The sequence below is a fragment of the Chenopodium album genome, chromosome 9 (genome assembly GCF_948465745.1).
Source record: "Chenopodium album chromosome 9, dcCheAlbu1.1, whole genome shotgun sequence".
NCBI lineage: Eukaryota > Viridiplantae > Streptophyta > Magnoliopsida > Caryophyllales > Amaranthaceae > Chenopodium > Chenopodium album.
The window spans coordinates 66,565,051-66,582,562 of NC_137842.1; the positions used below are offsets into that span (position 1 = coordinate 66,565,051).

General features: G+C 31.8%; 2 protein-coding genes across 4 annotated transcripts; both read left to right on the top strand.

The window, feature by feature from the left end:
- Nucleotides 1-3,753: 3,753 nt before the first annotated feature.
- On the top strand, nt 3,754-11,893 carry LOC145558860 (chaperone protein dnaJ 10-like). 3 transcript variants are annotated; one of them, XM_081620208.1, is made up of 10 exons: nt 3,754-3,905; nt 4,138-4,239; nt 7,186-7,245; nt 7,457-7,539; nt 7,735-7,903; nt 7,985-8,114; nt 9,665-9,823; nt 9,945-10,117; nt 10,690-10,770; nt 11,577-11,893. In XM_081620208.1, the coding sequence occupies exons 2-10, from the start codon at nt 4,153-4,155 to the stop codon at nt 11,661-11,663; spliced, it is 1,029 nt and encodes a 342-aa protein (XP_081476334.1). In that variant the 5' UTR covers nt 3,754-3,905; nt 4,138-4,152; the 3' UTR covers nt 11,664-11,893. The 3 variants fall into 3 exon arrangements, with proteins under 3 accessions (XP_081476334.1, XP_081476336.1, XP_081476335.1); XM_081620210.1 differs by having other exon boundaries at nt 3,768-3,813; XM_081620209.1 differs by lacking the exon at nt 3,754-3,905 and adding an exon at nt 3,906-3,939.
- A 3,457-nt stretch (nt 11,894-15,350) lies between these two features.
- On the top strand, nt 15,351-17,061 carry LOC145560251 (protein CASPARIAN STRIP INTEGRITY FACTOR 1-like). The gene is made up of 3 exons (XM_081621506.1): nt 15,351-15,545; nt 15,812-15,870; nt 16,617-17,061. Exons 1-3 carry the CDS (start codon nt 15,467-15,469, stop codon nt 16,758-16,760), a joined length of 282 nt encoding a protein of 93 aa, XP_081477632.1. The 5' UTR covers nt 15,351-15,466; the 3' UTR covers nt 16,761-17,061.
- Nucleotides 17,062-17,512: the final 451 nt, after the last annotated feature.

Genomic DNA, 17,512 nt, shown 5'->3' on the forward strand with positions numbered 1-17,512 from the left:
GGGATATGTGAATAATGAATTGTCTACTCATTGGAGAGGGTAAATATAGTAAATTAGTAATGTCCGAAATACTGAGTTAAATAAAATACTCGGATTAGTAACCGAATCCAATAAAAAACTGGTAAAAGTAGTAAAGTAGTCGTATGACTTATTCCATGGGGAATGCAACAGCCCGGCAGTTGCGCAAATCAACAAAAGAAATCTCGAGTTTCATGTATTGTCAACCAAAAACAGGCTTTAAATAATAAAGTTAAGTGTAAAATAATTTAAGCATGGTTATGCATGTTTTGTTAATAGTAGAAGTAAGCACGCAACACAAAGGAAACAACTCGAAAACATAATGATCAGTTAGACAATAAGAGTACTTTACGTGCATGCAAAGATTTTTTTTAATCTTTTCTTCTTCTTTTTTTTCCCACTTTGTGTTATCTTTAAACATCGATTATTGTTAGGTGACAACTCATGAAGTTGGTCGCCAACTTCAAGAACTTGACTAGACCAAGCCCCTACTTTGGAGGCATCTGTCTTAAACGAATTGCAGTTACAAGGAAACATGTGAATTACAGTACTATCCAGTTTTCGTTAGATTTTACTCCGCAGTGTTACATTTTTTTTTTTTTTTCCTTCTCTTTCTCTTTCTCCTGGGCTCTATTCATTTCAACTGGAATGTCAATGGGGTGGGTCCGCGGGTTAAGTACCAGGCATTGTCCAGGCCCACCCCAAAATAGGTCCTGGTTTGGTGAATGGTGAGAAAGGAATTGAGATGAAATTATAAAAATCATACCCGTCATTAGTGATGGGGCGGAAGTGAATCTTAGGTTGTACTTGCCCCGCTCTCACCTTGTACTCGCTTAATAACGTCCATTTATTTACACTTTATACTATTTTATAAGAAAATTACTTTGTATAATACGAAGTACTTTGTAATGTACATAATATTATTTTTTTTTAAAACAAGTGTAATATTAACAAAGTTTTTTTTTTAAATAATAAATAAATAAATTATAATCAACATTATTTGTATTGGGAGGCAGGGATCAAGTGGGTCTTAGTTGGGGGTGGGACGAAGATGTATGGTTTTGAAATTGTATCTGTCGAGGCAAGGATGGGGATCAATATTGCACCAACCGTGGGGAAGAGGATGAGATGAGAATGAATGTTAGGGCTTGTTCTCATTGACTGAACTCAGCTGAACGGAACTGAACTGAAATGAAATGAAATGAATATTTAATAAGAGAAGGAAATCAGGAGCTGAACTGAACTGAAATGAATATTTTATAAGAGAAGGAAATTAGGAGCTGAACTGAGCTGAACTGAACTGAACTGAATTTCAACGTAAGAGAACAGACCCTTAGATGGGGATGGGAAGGCCAACATCAAACTCATCCCACCTCATTGACATCCCTTATTAAAATAAATTCAGTTTAGGGTATATTCTGATTTACTGAACTGAAATGAATTGTTTATGAGAGAAGGAAATTTAAAACTTAAGTGAACTGAACTGTTTACGAGAGAAGGAAATTAGGAACTGAACTGTTTATGAGAGAAGAAAATTAGAAACTGAACTAAACTAAAATTAAGCTGAAGATAACAAGCCCTTAGTACTCATTCCATGTTCAAATAAATGAAACATTTTGACTTTCATGGTTAGTTGAATTTATTTAAATTATAGGTAGTGGGGGTATAAGTTGATAAGAGAAAAGAGAGTAAGGGGTTTTGTGGCTACCATTAGTCTGTAAAGTGTTATGAATATTAAAAAAAATAGAGAGAAATTACTATATATAAAAAAAAAACGAAAACGTTTCATTTATTTAAACACGGTTAGGAAAAAAACGTTTCAGTTATATAAAACGAAAGGAATACGAGTAATAAAAATAATTTCAGTTCGGTTTAGTAAATGTCAATAACTTCAAAGCAGATTTATAATAGACAATCTGTAAAAATAATATCAAAGTATATACTTCGTATTAACATTTTGGTCATGTTTATTTGGTGGAAAACTGAAAATATAATGATTATGTTAGTTGATTGTATTAACTGATTTGTCTAACTGATTATATAGAGATGTTTGGTGCATATAGCTCATTTCTTTAACTTGTTTTAGTATGCAAAATGACGATAAATCAAATAGGGAAATTGACATATATATTTTATTGCACTAGCATGGTGAGATTTTAGGTAAAATGAAGGTGTAAGCGTCATTTACTTCAAAATATTTGAAAAGTCTTATGAATAAACTCTAGTAAGCAACTTATAAAAAATGAGCTTATTAGGTGAAATCAGCTCACCACCAAATACCCCATGCAATTAACTTAGGGCCTTTTCACATTTTCTTAATTTCAGTTCAGTTCACTTTAATTCAGCTCCAATCAGTTTAATTCAATTCAGCTCCTAATTTCTCTCTCTCATAAAATATTCATTTTAGTTCAACTCCAATCAGTTCAGTTCAGTTTAGCTCAATTCAGTGAATGTGAACATGCCCTTATTATATAGCGGTCAATATATGAATTAGCCAATTTAGGCAAATCAATTAATTTTGTCCCAATAAATTCTGCACCAACCTCTCTTTAACTTTTGTAATACAGTACTAACTACAAGTATTGAGGGTCAAAGTTTACATTGACAAATGACAAGTGTGCAGGCTAAACTATTACAGTGTTAACTTACATGTAAAAGTCATGTTCAATGGTAGCTTACGAGCGAGTAGCAAGTTGAACCATTACTTAGCACATAGTAAACTTATGAGGGTTTGACAACATAATGTTAACGGTAGTGCTTGATGGTGGAGGTAGTTTTTATTAAAAGTTAAAATTATTAGCTTTTGAAGAGATATATTTATTAAAAGTTAAAATCTTTAGCGTTTGAAGAGATATTTTAATTAAAAGTTAAAATTATTAGCTTTTGAATGACGTAAGTGATTAATCGTTGGTAATTTTTCTATAACTTAGGAAATTAAATATATAACTAACTTCAAGCGTAACAATTAGTCAATTTTATTAAATATTCACAATTTAATTATCTATATACTTATCAACGCTAACAATTTGTTGACAACTAAAAGTGCTACTCATATTACAGACTACGGTTTACAATTTCACATCTACATTACGCAGGAGAATACTTTAACACAAGTTACAAAGAGATTTGGTGATATTAGAAGGGCTTAAGAAATGGGCATGCAGCTACCCATAATCAACTTCAACCACACCCCAAACCAAGTTGACACACTTCATGATTATGTTAATCCAACTAGCCTTGAGGATTATCTTTATTACAAATTTACAACTATTCTCAAGAAAATTCATTTAACACGATCCGTAAGCTTTACTTATGTCAAGGTTAACCGTCATATACCCATTTCTTCCACATTTACATGTAATGAAAAGCCTCTTGTAATATATTAGCGCTAATACGTCAAGAATAAAGATACTTTAATTAAGTGAGATAATACGAGGGAGAATTTATTTATTGTATTGACACGTGTGAGTGTGTGACCATCACAAAAAAAAAAAAAAAAAAAAAAAAAAAACTCATTGGTTATGCTACTTTTGTAACTTTTGTTCGTCAAAAAATGGGACGTCACCACATTAGTTGGACAAAAATATTATTGATTGAATATCATCTGGTCTTAGTCTTATCGACACCTCCCTCATACCACCAAAATTATTCGTCCAGCATGGCACTATCTGATGAGACCAAAACGTCGTCGTTTCCTACAACATTCCAAGTTAAAAAAAAAAAAGAACAATTAAGATTTGATTTTACTTTGATATTCTCGGAATTATAATCAGATCTATCATACGTTCAGGGAAGGTCAAGAACAGATCGCATTAATTTCACATTTATTCATCCTTAATTTTCACTCTATATAATCTTGTTTGCATCTCAAATCATTTGAATTTCTGGTAAGTTTTAATTTCCTTTAATTCTGCTAATTGGGTAACAATTTTTGCTCATTTCGTGATTTATACTCGATTTTATTGCTTAATTTGTAGCGAATTTCTGTATTTATATATGAATTTAGGGTTTTTTTTCATTTTTTTTTTTGTTTTTATTAATGTTATGTTGTTTTTCTGCTAAAATTAGTGTATTATAAAGTAACAATTCTGATGAAATTTATTATTTATATATATGCAGAAAATTCAGTAGAAAATGGTGAAGGAAACTGGATATTATGATATACTAGGAGTTGGTATTGAGGCTACGCCAACGGAGATTAAGAAGGCTTACTATGTTCAGGCAAGCGTTTTACATTGCCAATTTTAACTTATTTTCTTTAATTTATGAATTTATGTGTGCTGGTATTTGTTGATTGATTTGTTTGCATTTGATTCAAGTAGTAAATGATGTTTGTGAGCTATGATCGTTATAGAATTCGATTATGAACCTGGGCTTTTGGTGAATTATGGTGTAGTTTGAAGTGTCCCAACTTTATAGTGTCTTATTGTATAGAGGATTGGAGGGTTAACATGAATTTTCTTGGTTTGGAGTATGTGTATGATTTAGACCGTGTTCGGCAAGAAAGTATTAACTATTCGTAAACATTAATAACACTGATGAACACGATTTTGTCATTGAATTTTACACTGCAATGCTGGTTTAGGAGATTTTGATGCTTATAGTTAGTATTTAGAGCAGCGTATATCAAAGCTGTATATGGAGTGCATTTAAAGAGTTACCAATATGCAGTGGTTGAGGACTAATCTTCAAGTGGATATGAGGCGGGTCTATGAGAAAGTTGGGGTGCCTTCGCCAGTCTTACTATATATACAAAGGGGGTGTTTGGTATGAATATTAGAAATGAAGTAGAAAGGAAACAAATAAGAGAGGGGAAATGAATCATTTAAAAAAAATTAAACCTTACCTTTTCATATGTTTGGTTTAACCATGAAAAGGAATTACTTAAACATAACTTCCTCTCTTTTTGTTTGAGTAGGGTATGGGTAATTGTTACCTTAGGTTTAAGAGAGGTAACAATTAGGTGGAAACCATTACCCCTAGTTAATAATATTTGTTACCTAAATCTGTTAACCATCACTAGGTAACGATAATGGTTTAGTTGAATCCATTTAATACACCTACCAAACATGCTTGTAGTACTTATGTTATCTTTTAATTTGCGTTGGATTAGAATGAGTTGATGGAGTTAACAGAGTAAGATAGGTCAGGAGTGTGGGAATCAATTAGAGGTAAAGCCTGGGGGTAGAGGAGATTGTGACTTCAATGTGCAACCTTTGAAATCATTGCATTTGGAGATCAATGCTTACTCGGTTTATGTTGTTAAGGTTACTCACTTGGCCATGCTTTAATTTCAAATTACGCATCATCTTCCATATCGTCATCTCTTATTATTGGGGAGTGAGTTGGCTTCTTTAAATTGTGCCTTTTTTTTTTTTTAAAGATCTCATATGAGATGCTATTACAACTCCAAATCATTTTGGGACTAAGGTTTTGTTGTTGTTGTTGTTGTTGTATATGAGATACTATTATGCACAAAGAGGAATTATCGAAAATTTATTGTTCAATTTTGATTTGAGAAGTGAGGCACTAAGTTGATTGTGTCAAGGTTATCTGACGCTTCCACCTCCCTCCCCCTCTCCAAAGAACAAAGCAATAGTGTTGTCTTGATGTTTTTTAGTTGTATATTTTTATTGAACCTTACTTATTAGGACTTTGGGAAATTTACTTGTCAGTCGTCAGTCGATTTGGAACTTTAAGTATTATTATTCCCTAAGGTGCCAGATATATGTTGACACAGTGATATGGATAAGGGGAGATTGGGAGTTTGAACCTGATGTGTATGAAAAATGCCAGCAAAGTATTTGAAGTAAAAATTGCAGAAAAGAAGAAAGAAAGAAAAAAAGAAAAAAGAATATGATGAAGATTACGACTCTGTTTGGGGGATTTGGATGAATAACAAACTGAAAGCTGAAAGTTAGATTGTAGATACTTTAATTAAAAAATACCTGGTTTACCTTGTGTTGAGCTCATTGGAAATTGTAATAGTATCAAGAGACGTTTTCATTTTGATTGATATCATATTCCGAGTTGCTAATTTTGAGCAGAAATTGAAACTAAAAACTTTTCAACTGACTTTTATTTTCTAGACTTTTTCCAACACCCTATTCAGTAAGCTAGCCATAAAAGTCAATGGGCTATCATTTTAGTTCGAGTTCCATATTGAAGATATTTTTGGAGAAGATGTGAGACATAACGAGAATGCTGATAACTGTACATTTTTTTTGCTTAGAAAACTTCTTGATGTCATCATTTTATGGGAGAATATGTGATTTTTTTGTAGCCATATATTGCTTTTCTCCCCCCTGGTAATTAAAAAGAAACTAATTATAGAAGAAGGAAGTCCTCCACAAGAAGCAATCTTAGCGTTGTATCTACTGTTTATGGTAACTGCAGAAGGATAATATCCCACAATGATCCTTTAGTTGCATTATTCTGATGCATTCGTAGGATGTTGGTGCTAGGGCCTGTTCTCTTTAGATTATTTTTCTTTTCAGTTAAGTTCTTAATTTCCTTCTCTCATAAAATATTCAATTCAGTTCAGCTAAGCTCCAATAAGTTCAGCTCAGTTCAGTCAATCAGACCAGGCCCTTAGTCAAGTTTTGCTATGCTAATGTCATTTTTTAACTTGCACAAAAAAAATCCCCACAAAGGATGACCTTGCTAATCTCTTTAAGGCCTGTTTATTTTCGTTTTTTTTTGCAAACAAAATACAATGCTTTGCACTTTTTGGTTGTCGGTTTTTAAAATTATGATGATTCCAATGAATTTGATTACTTATTAATTCTTTATGAGATATGTCATATAATTTTCAAAAACAAAAAAAACCAAGACATTAAAATCTACAGTGATACCAAACAAGACAAGCCCTTAAGTGATATTATTCAAGTTTTGAACCTTTTGTGCTTACAGAGTTATGTATATCTTTGAATGTTTCTTTATTCAGCTGATTATTAGTCACACTTATTAACTGCACCTTTTTGTGGAATTACACCATAGCTTCAGAAGTAGGACTAGTGTATATTGTTAGCAAGTTGTTTTAGTTTGATTTAACAAATATAAGAGTAAATTTCTAAGTTCTAACGCGAAAGAGGTCTATCTGGGTGGAACTTATATGTTCCAAAATTGTATGTGTTTGCTATTAATCGTGATTTTTGTTTCCCTCAGGCAAGACTTGTTCATCCTGATAAAAATCCCGGAGATCCTCAAGCTGCCCGGAAGTTTCAGGTATGATATATGATGGTGCCAATCATCCTCTCTTGCACACTGTTAAGTCACTGGTTATACAAGTACCAAATAAATAAAACGACTGATTGAAATAATGAATTATTTGTCACGTTTTACTTTTTAAAAGCTCTTGCTCCGAGTTCGAGGTTCTTCATCTTTAATTGATGTACTAGATTTTGTCTTTTACAAATGTTCTTTTGTGGAATTGTAGGAACTTGGTGAGGCTTATCAAGTACTAAGTGATCCTGAGAAACGTGAGGCATATGATAAGTATGGCAAGTCAGGTGTACCACAGTAAGTGTTGACAGTTCTAAGGAAGATGTCGAGCTGCTTTAAATTATGATTTAGAAAATCGCTTACGACTGATTTATTTGCTTCTTAGTCTATCCAGTGTGATAGATATCAAATCATCAGCATTCTGATCCTCCTGGTCCTGATAATTGTTGTGTATTCAGTATCCTTAAGTTGATGTTTCACTATCATTGTCAGGGATGCCATGGTAGATCCTGCAGCAGTATTTGGGATGCTTTTTGGAAGTGAATTTTTCGAAGATTATATTGGTCAACTTGCGTTGGCATCTGTAGCATCTGTTGAGTTAGAAGAGGATCCTCAGATTCCTGCTGAACTCAGGAGGCAGAAAGTTCAGGAAAAGATGAAGGTATTCCATTCTGTTATGTAATATGTCATTAATTGTTCTAGCATTGAAGCATAGCTGATTTGGTCCATGATTACTTCACAGACAATGCAACAAGAAAGGCAAGAAAAACTCATAGTGACCCTAAAAGACCGCCTTCAACCTTATGTAGATGGTCGCATTGATGAGTTTGTGGATTGGGCTAAATCAGAAGCATCTAATCTCTCAAAAGCTGGTATACCTAATATACTTTCTACTATAATTATGTTATTCGTAGTAGTTGGTGACTGTGGCATGCTCTTGAAGTCTTGAGTTCTGACTACAACATCAGTTTATACAATAAGAGAGAAAGAGTGAAAGATGTAGGAGAAATTTCAGATATTTCTTTGAGTCATAAAAGATTTACACAACCAATATGTTAACTTTTATACAAGTATGAAAAAAAATAACGGAGTATATCTAAGGGTTTTGATACATGTGATTGAATAAATCAACAGTCTCATCTGAATTGTATTGCTCTGAATATTAACAAGGCTGGGTCTGATGAATATTGCAATAATGGAAGATATGGCCCTTAAAAAACATATTAGATGCGTTGTAGGATTTAGGTAGTTGACTTTATGTTACTTCTTATGTGTAATTTCAGATATCCTATATCTGAAGCGCTATGTTATTTCTCCTTAAAAATTTGTCAACAACAATATGTTTTATCCAACAAAAAAACCATAACATCTATATGAAGATTATAAACTTTTATCCTATAATTTTTGTATACTTTCTTCTTTCTTTTAAAGAAAATGTTTGAATCCCAAAGTTTTTTGACATTTGGATTGGATATCCATTATATGAGATCCGAGATTATCAGATCAGATTTTTGGATAGTTTTGCTCAACTCTTTGTACTGCATTTGTGCATTGTCAGGATTTATACTAGGTGGTTGATGATTGAGATATTGTATTATCTATATATAGACAATAGCTTTCATTGTTCTCTAGGGGGGAGCGGGGTGGTGTAGGAGATTTTCTTACCCTGGTGGCTACGTAAGCCTTTTAAGGCTGTGTGGCACTATGACAGTGAAACAAGATATTGTGAAAGGATTATAGAATTGTTACCCTGTGGGTGTTGTATTATCAACTGAAATCTTTTTTAGATGAGAAAAACATGTAAAAGCACAAGGATATCAGGAATTTGTTGGGTGAATGCAATAGAATATATTGAAAAAGGAATTGTTGCTGATGAGTGCTGCCATTATAGTAAGAAGACTCGGGCCACATTCTGGTGCTGAGAGCAGATGTTAACTCCATTCTTCCATGTACGGGCATAGCTTCACTCACAAATTCTGAACTCTGTTCCCTAAAGTTCTTCACAGTAGCAACACTTACTAGATACAAGAAGAGAGAGTGTAAAACCAAGTTCCCCCCTCCTTTTTTTTCTTGTTAGAAAGGGACTGACAATTACTGCATAAAGATATTGCAAGAGTGAGAAAAACTTTGAGGAGCAATTTAAACCAGAAGAAAGAACTTTAATGAACAAAGGGAATATTGTGTAATATATCCTCTATTTGAAGTTCCTGTTTCTCATAGGCACGCATATATTGGGTTCGAGTTGGGTCTAAACAATTAAAGATTTATTGCACCTTTTTTTTATTACTATTTTTTGATTGCTAAGATCATCTTAATAATATGGATTGATAACTTAAAGTAGAGTCTGTTCTTGCTTGCTTAAAACTAATTGTGCTAATCTATTTATATATGTAGTTTTGTAATTTTCGATCTCTGTTTACAGTGTTTGGTGAGGCCATGCTACACACAATTGGTTATATATATACAAGACAAGCTGCTAAAGAAATTGGAAAGGATAAAAAGTTCTTTAAAGTACCCTATATAGCAGAATGGGTTCGGGACAAAGGACACCAGATAAAGTCACAGGTGATGGCAGCTTCAGGTAAGAATGGTTTTATTATTTGTAGGCAAGATTTATAGGGAGTTTGTAATCTTCTGAGTTCTAAGACCTTAACACAATAACACCCAAATTCCAGTTATAACTTCACACTTTTGGTATGTAGGAGCTGTGTCATTAATTCAAATACAAGAAGATTTGAAGCGACTGAGTCAAGGAGAAAACAAGGAAGAGAATATGATGAAAGCCATGGAAGAGAAGAAAGATGCCATGCTTAATTCCCTTTGGCAGCTCAATGTTATTGATATAGAGACAACCTTGTCACGTGTCTGCCAAGCAGTGAGTATAATTATATTACTAATGCCAAGGTTACGGGGCATTTTTTGGTGCATTCTGAGATGATAACTTGCATCTGTGAAAAGTATTCAGAGTGAAGCTTTATATCTTTTGAAAGGGAATAAGCGAATAACCAAACATATGGTCTCATATGTTCATTTTGGTGCATATGTGATTTTTTGTGAAATTAAAACCAGTAGTATGGGTCCTGTGAAAGCTTCATCATATATTCTTACCAGTTAAAAATTTGGGTTAAACTTCTGAAGCGAACTTGTGTCTAATTTACATGGGTGTATAAATCTTTCTTTAATGCTTGAAATTACACTAGTATGATATGCTCTTTCCGACTTGATATTAAAAAACGTTGCTTTTCCATTTTAGGCTGTCATAAGAGGTTGCCATATTTCTTGCAATACTGTTAAAGATATTTGCTTTCCCATAGCATTTAAATTTTTGCTGGTTGACATTACTTGAAATTTTGGTTTGAATTGGTACATGAAAGAAATTTGGACCAAAATTAGTGAAGTTGTTGCTTCGATGAAAACTGATTTGTATATATTCTTTGTTCATCGTAGGTTCTAAGGGATACTACTGTTTCAAAGGATGTTCTCAAGTTGCGTGCTAAGGCATTGAAGAAACTGGGAACAATTTTTCAAGTAAGTTTAGTGTGATCAATCTTGTCAAAAATCTGGATCTATTTTCTGGTTATATGTGTTGTATATATGTGTTGTGTATGTTTTTGCGGTTTTACTGGTTTGGGGTTTCTGGGTAAGGTTGCTTTCATCTAGATCTTCCCTACTTTTTCCCTGTGGGATCCATATTAGGCAGTGGTAGTTATTCTATCATGTTTTAGGGCTGTAATAATTATGCTATTGTTAATCATTCACGAGGGCTTACCCTTGTTACTAAAGCATAAAAGCAAGATTGTCAAGATTACAAATTCCACTGAACAACCAGCCTTAAGTATCCTAGGTATATCCAAGCATTGGGAATCAAGATGTTGATAAAATTCTCCTATATTAGGAGCAAGGTTTTCAAAATGAATTATGTAAGGTTATTAAAGTACTACAGGACTTTAGAAAGCTAAGTATGAGCTGTTTTCAGCATGTTTAAAAAGTTAGGTTGTAATTGTGGATGTTGACCATCTTCATTATTCACCAATTGAAATCTGGCACCATTGTAGAGAAAAATTATCTAGGTTCCTATTCGAGTGACTGAGATTGCCTGAAAAATCCAACCTTATTCTCATTTTTCGTATGCTTGATCCAGGCATTTTGAAGAAATTCATACTACACAGAAATTAGGCAAACCTTTTGAGATTAGAATGTGTAGTTTACTATTCCGACTAGATACAAACGTGAGTTCTTATGAGTTGGTGGTTATTGTGGGTTTTCTCATTTGAGTCAAAACGCTTCCAGAATTAGGTTCATGAACAAATTCCCAAAATCTTGCTTTGTTTCAGGGTGCAAAGGCTCCTTACAAGAGAGAGAACAGTCTCCGGAGTGAAGTGCCCCCCCAAGCAAACACATCAGGGTCAAATCAATCTTGAATTTTGAATCTCAATCAACACTTCCTGTTTGTTGTGTATGTATTTAGCATATCGATTATGTGCTATTCAATTATTTAACTCAACCTAGTTGCTGTACACAAACCAGTAGACTTGATTTTTTACTATTGTTGTATTGTAAATTATTTGCCTACAATCTGGTGTTCATTATCACCTTACAACTCTTGCATTAGCGGATGAAATGCTTTGATATGAGATGGTTTTGCTTAATATGTGATTTGCTCGTTGCTAATCTCCGTTGTCGGAGTTGGTTTGGTCTATCTTTATCGCATGGATGAAAGTAATTTGTTCTCTTGTTAAATCCTCCCCCCTCCGCCAAACTTGCATATCATATACAAGTAATTTTATTTCTTTGTGACTTAATGCACTAAAGACAAATAGTGCATTAAGTTAGTAAATTATAGTGACCATATTGGCGTCTTTTGAAACTATTTGCATATCGTTCATCTTGTCATTCTTCAACTTTTTATTGGACAAAGTAAAGAAGCCTGAAGTCAACATTGTAGTTGGTTGGAGTTAGCACTTAGCAGGGATCTGCTAAACCTGTTGCCTGAAGGTCAAACTAGGCTTTTTTCTTTTTTTTTTTTGACAGGATTTATTGTAATTATAATTACTATTATTTTATTATTTATTATAAAACATTGATATTTAAAAAATAGCATTGTAAATTTGACACTTGTGCTAAAAGAAATGTGGAACGTTTTACATTTTGCTTGTTTTAAAATATTTATCAATCAAATTAGTTGACCTCTACATTATCGATTAAATCACGGAGTCTTCATGTATTGTAATTTATAAATATGATAAACTGTGACAATTTTATTTTTGATTTTCCCAAAGATTGATAGATATTATTTTTCTTTGCAGTGAAGAAAGAATAATACGAACGAATTTAACCATTGGGATTACCAACATCTGTTTTACACATTATATATGTAATCTGTTTTTTTGTTTTACACCTTTTTGTGTAAATTCAAAAGTGAATATTTTTATTAATAATTGATTGATCTAATTAAGTACATAACCAACCTTTTTCTATTCTCGGGACAATCTAAGAAATGTCACATTATTTCAGTTACTCCAAAATTTTCTCAGTAACATGCTTGGTAAGAATTGCAAGGAAGAAGAAATAGAATAACTTTACATCATATAATTAAGTTGACAAAAAGTTTGAGACAATATTTTCTAACTTATGTAACTTACACAAAGTATATATCAAATTATCAATGGACATTTTCTAGCATTAGTTTCCTCTCTTTTCTATTCATAATGAATTGCCAAAATAACAAAATTGCAAGTCATTTATCAATTTGTTAGCAATACGCGTTCTATTTTATAACATACAAAATGTATCAAAGGGGTTTCCTTGGCCTCGCCCATGTACAACTTATTTATTTATTTTTTTTATTTTTTTGGTAACACCCTTATAATTCGTTCTCATCCAACACTAGCTCATTAGCATACTATGATAGTATGATCAATTAAATTACCATACTATGTTGCGAAAAAGCAGGCATGCAGCCGCTAGTTCGTGGTACGGCCATTGAAGGTGATTATAGACGTAAGCCATGATTACAAAAGGCACAATCAAAGTGTCAAATTCTAAGGATTAAAACAAGCAATTAAAAGTACTTTTGTGATCCTTAAGAAGATAATGCCTCTTTAGCCAACTTAAAGAAATAATTAGGAAAATTATCTTCAATTTGATTGCCCAAGAAAGAGAACCCTAAATAATCAATAAAACTAGATTAAGATAGCTTTTAGTGGCTCCTCTTTATTCTCCACCAATGTCTTATCAAATGTGTGGTATTTGGTGGGTTCTTTTGTCGTTAAGTATTATTGGAAACACTAGTCATCTATTAATTAATTACCTATTAATCTTAATCAAAGACAAAATCAAATATCTTAGTCTAGTAATTTGTTAGGTAGTAATCCTTTAAAAAAGGGCTCTCTCTATATAGAAAATGATAGTGATTGAGATTTACTGATATTTGTATCAATCCCCTAATAGCTATGCTTCTTAGGCGTAAATTTGTTTACTTTGTATGTTATATTCTTTTGTCTAAATTTAGTTATCGACTGCCACTAGACGTACTAGTCACCTGTCATATTTATATACTTTATTCTTTACTAATTTAAAACATAGTTATTTTCATTCTTGTACGCAATAATTCTATTGCTATAATCAAATGAGTACATCGAATTACGGAATAATTTTTTTCTTTATATTTCAGTATAGTATGTATTCAATAAAAAAAATAAATTAAAAAATTAAGAGAGCTTTCTTCCTCACATTCCCACCAAAAATAACTAAAATTTAAAAAGATAAACAACTTAATTCAAACTTCTACTAATTGGTGTTGAATTTAGTATATAAGTATTGTAAGTGTCTATATCATGTAGGTTAGTTAAAGACTACACAAGTCATCGAAAATGGGAAAGCATTCTAACATGAGTCAGCTCAAAGTCAAACCTCCAACTAGGATCTCCATTGCCAGTGGACCAGGTACGTAGCCAAATAGGTAAAGTTGCAACTATGATTGGTTACAATTACAAAGTCACACTATATTAGTAACACACATTATTTAAGGAAAACTAACACAGCTAGCAAGCAATGTTACATTATCCTACATAGTCCAATAATTATTGCACTCATCACATAATAATATCTTTGAATTGGAAGCTTTTTATGGTGCAATTAATGTTTTTTTTTATTATTATTTTTTTTAATTTTTTTTTAGAGAGAAAACAAAGATAAATTTGAGACCAAGGAAATACATAATACTCTATGTAGTACACGCAAATTGTATACTCATATGTCTTATGCATGTAGGATATTTACAATAAGAATTATTAATGAAATATCCTTTGTCAAAAAAAAAAAAAAAATCGATATCTTTATTTGTGTAAACATATTTGAAGTATTGAACTTCAAGGGGTTTATGCATCTTTCTTTCATAGAAAAAATTAAACGATAAGGTTTTAACTAGTTATAATTTTGCCTTAAATTATGTAGAAGTATAAGTCACCCTATGTAATGAAAAAATTATCCCACATTCCCACAATATTTCTACATGCATGCAATGCATTTAATTTATACTCTTACTACTTGATGAAATTTGAGGATCACTTTAAGTGTCTTGAATGACTTTAATATTTATTAATTATTAAGCACTACCTCACTCGTCTCATTTTACTTGTCTTATGTATCCAATGTTTATGAATATTATTTTTAATCAAATAATATAATTTTTTCCAAAGTTGGTCACACAATATACATGCACATTTCCCTATTCATGATAAGAACTTGGAAGATGATAATCTTAGAATAATATTATATAAAAAGTCAAAATGCAAAAGTAATGACCAGTAAATCATTTGAAGGAATTATATTAGGTACATTAAAAGTGGTACACAAATATTCTTCTCCTTGGCATAACAATATTGACAATCTAAAAAACCCTATTTAATCCACTAACTACTTAGACTTCTTGCCCCAACAAAAGGAAAGTGGTCTGCTATTCCCTTTAGGCTTTATTATTTTCAAAAATTTTAAACTAAAAGGCTAACATACAAATTATATTAAAATAAATTCATTTGCTTAATTATTAATATAATTAATCATTCTGTTATCTTACTTTATCTAGCTTGAAATACCACTTCAAAGTAAAGTTTATGTCTTTTGCATCATACTAACAAGAAGCCACCATTTCTTGTACTTCCCTTGAATAAAAGAAAGACCAAATATTAGAGAATTATAGAGAGAGAGAAAGAGTTGCTTGAACATGGGTTTCTTGCCACTAAGAAAACTCAGCTTTCTTTTCCTCATTATTTCTGCTCTACTTATATCAACTTCATATGCAGGTAATTAATGTTGTACCATGGCATGATTTCTTCGGGTTTGGGCTGAGTTTTTCAGCCCGGAGCTGCAACCAGCCTAGCTGAAATGAGCAAGTTTTCTCTTTTTTTTTTTTGGTTTTTTATTTTTTTTTATTTTTTTGGTACACGGCCGTGCACCTTGGCACGGCCGGCCATGATGATAATTAGTTATACATTTATATTGAAAACAAGCTAAGTGAACCTTTCATGATTAATAGCTTAATATAAGTTCGTTGGTTTTTAATTTGTAGGTCGTCAATCCAAGTTCTTGACTGAAAGCTCAGCTGAGGAATTTGTTGGAGCCTATGAGGTAAACTATTCATTAGACATTAGACTATTATTAAAAATGAAACCTCTTTATTAATCTACATTAACGTTGTGTCATGTCTAAAATGAAAAAATATAAGAATTTATGACAAATTATATACTTGAAGAGAAGTGATCTTAGGTTGCATGCAAATAAGCTAAGTTGAGTGATTCACTCTCATATACGAAGTATAAAATTTAGTGAGTCGAGGCAAATTTAAGTTTTAGAGAAACAATATTATTGTTTTTGTTACAATATCCTAATACTATTCCTAATTAAAGACCACAATTCTTTTGAATGATCTTGAGTCAAATTAGTAAGAAATAATAAGCTCACTTCTCTCTTTTATTTTGATTATATTCATATTTATCACTCGCTATTTAAACTTTTACGGCTCCATCATCATACAGTCCATACGATAATGTACTCCGTAGACTTTCTTTGGTATTCTTAGCTAAATCTATGCATGTTATAAATCATCTCGAGAAAAGTTTCAAAGTTTAACTTGCAAAATTATTATGAGATGACCTAAAAATAGAAATATGACATACTAGAATACAATTAAATTAATTTAAATCTGTCTTTAGTTGATGATAGAGTATAAAACATATTCCTGGGCCTCAACCATCCGCTTAAACTTTTGGTTGAGTTGGTCCACTAACAGTTGAAGGCTAAAATTAATTAACTTTATAGTTCGTAATCCATTCATAATTATTGATGCTTAATTAATTATTTGCTTGAATATGCAGGAAATGCCATTGAAGGGAGATGATAATGAAGAGATCACCGTTATCCATGAGAGGATGTTAAGGCATATGAACACACATGATTATGGAAGATACGATCCATCACCATCTTTTCGAAGGCCTCGTCACAAACTCATTCCTAATTAATTAATTAATTAAAACATGTTTTAATTAATTAATTAAGTAGGCCATCTTAGATATTCAGCATGCATGCTAATTATCTAAGTGGCTTAGAAGGATGTTTAATTTTGCTTTAATTAAATAAAACTATAAGCTAAGTTAGCCAGCTAGCTAAGGGACACTATATATGTTCTCTACCTACAAATCTACAAATATATGTTTGTGTATATACTATATAAGTTTTTTTTTATTTCCCTATAGTATTATATCATATACTCCTATATGTTTTTGTGACATATATATAGTGAATTTTTCATGTTAAGCTATAGTTTTTTTTCCTTAAAACATCTTACATTTGTTGCTCATCACAGCGTTGTTAGAGTGCAGTCCAAACTGAAAACCGGATCATTTTATAGTAATTTAGTGTGTTTCAAATTTTATGATGCAAACCGGCTTGAGGTTTAGAAAAGTTATATCAAACAAAATTGAAGCACAAAAAAAAAAAAAAAAAAAAAAAAAAAACATTTTAATGTGGTTTATGGCTTAAATTGCCAACCATATTAATTACACCATTAACCATTTATGTATTATTATTTTGAAATTAAAACGTGTAAAAAATAAATTAATGGTTCTCACATTATAAATTTATGATTGTCAGTTTGTCACCAAAGAAAAAGAAATGCAAAGATTGATAACCAATAATTCACATGAATCCATATGACATGCAAATTAAATTGCATACTAATATTCCTCTACTAGCTAGGTATTATATAATACTG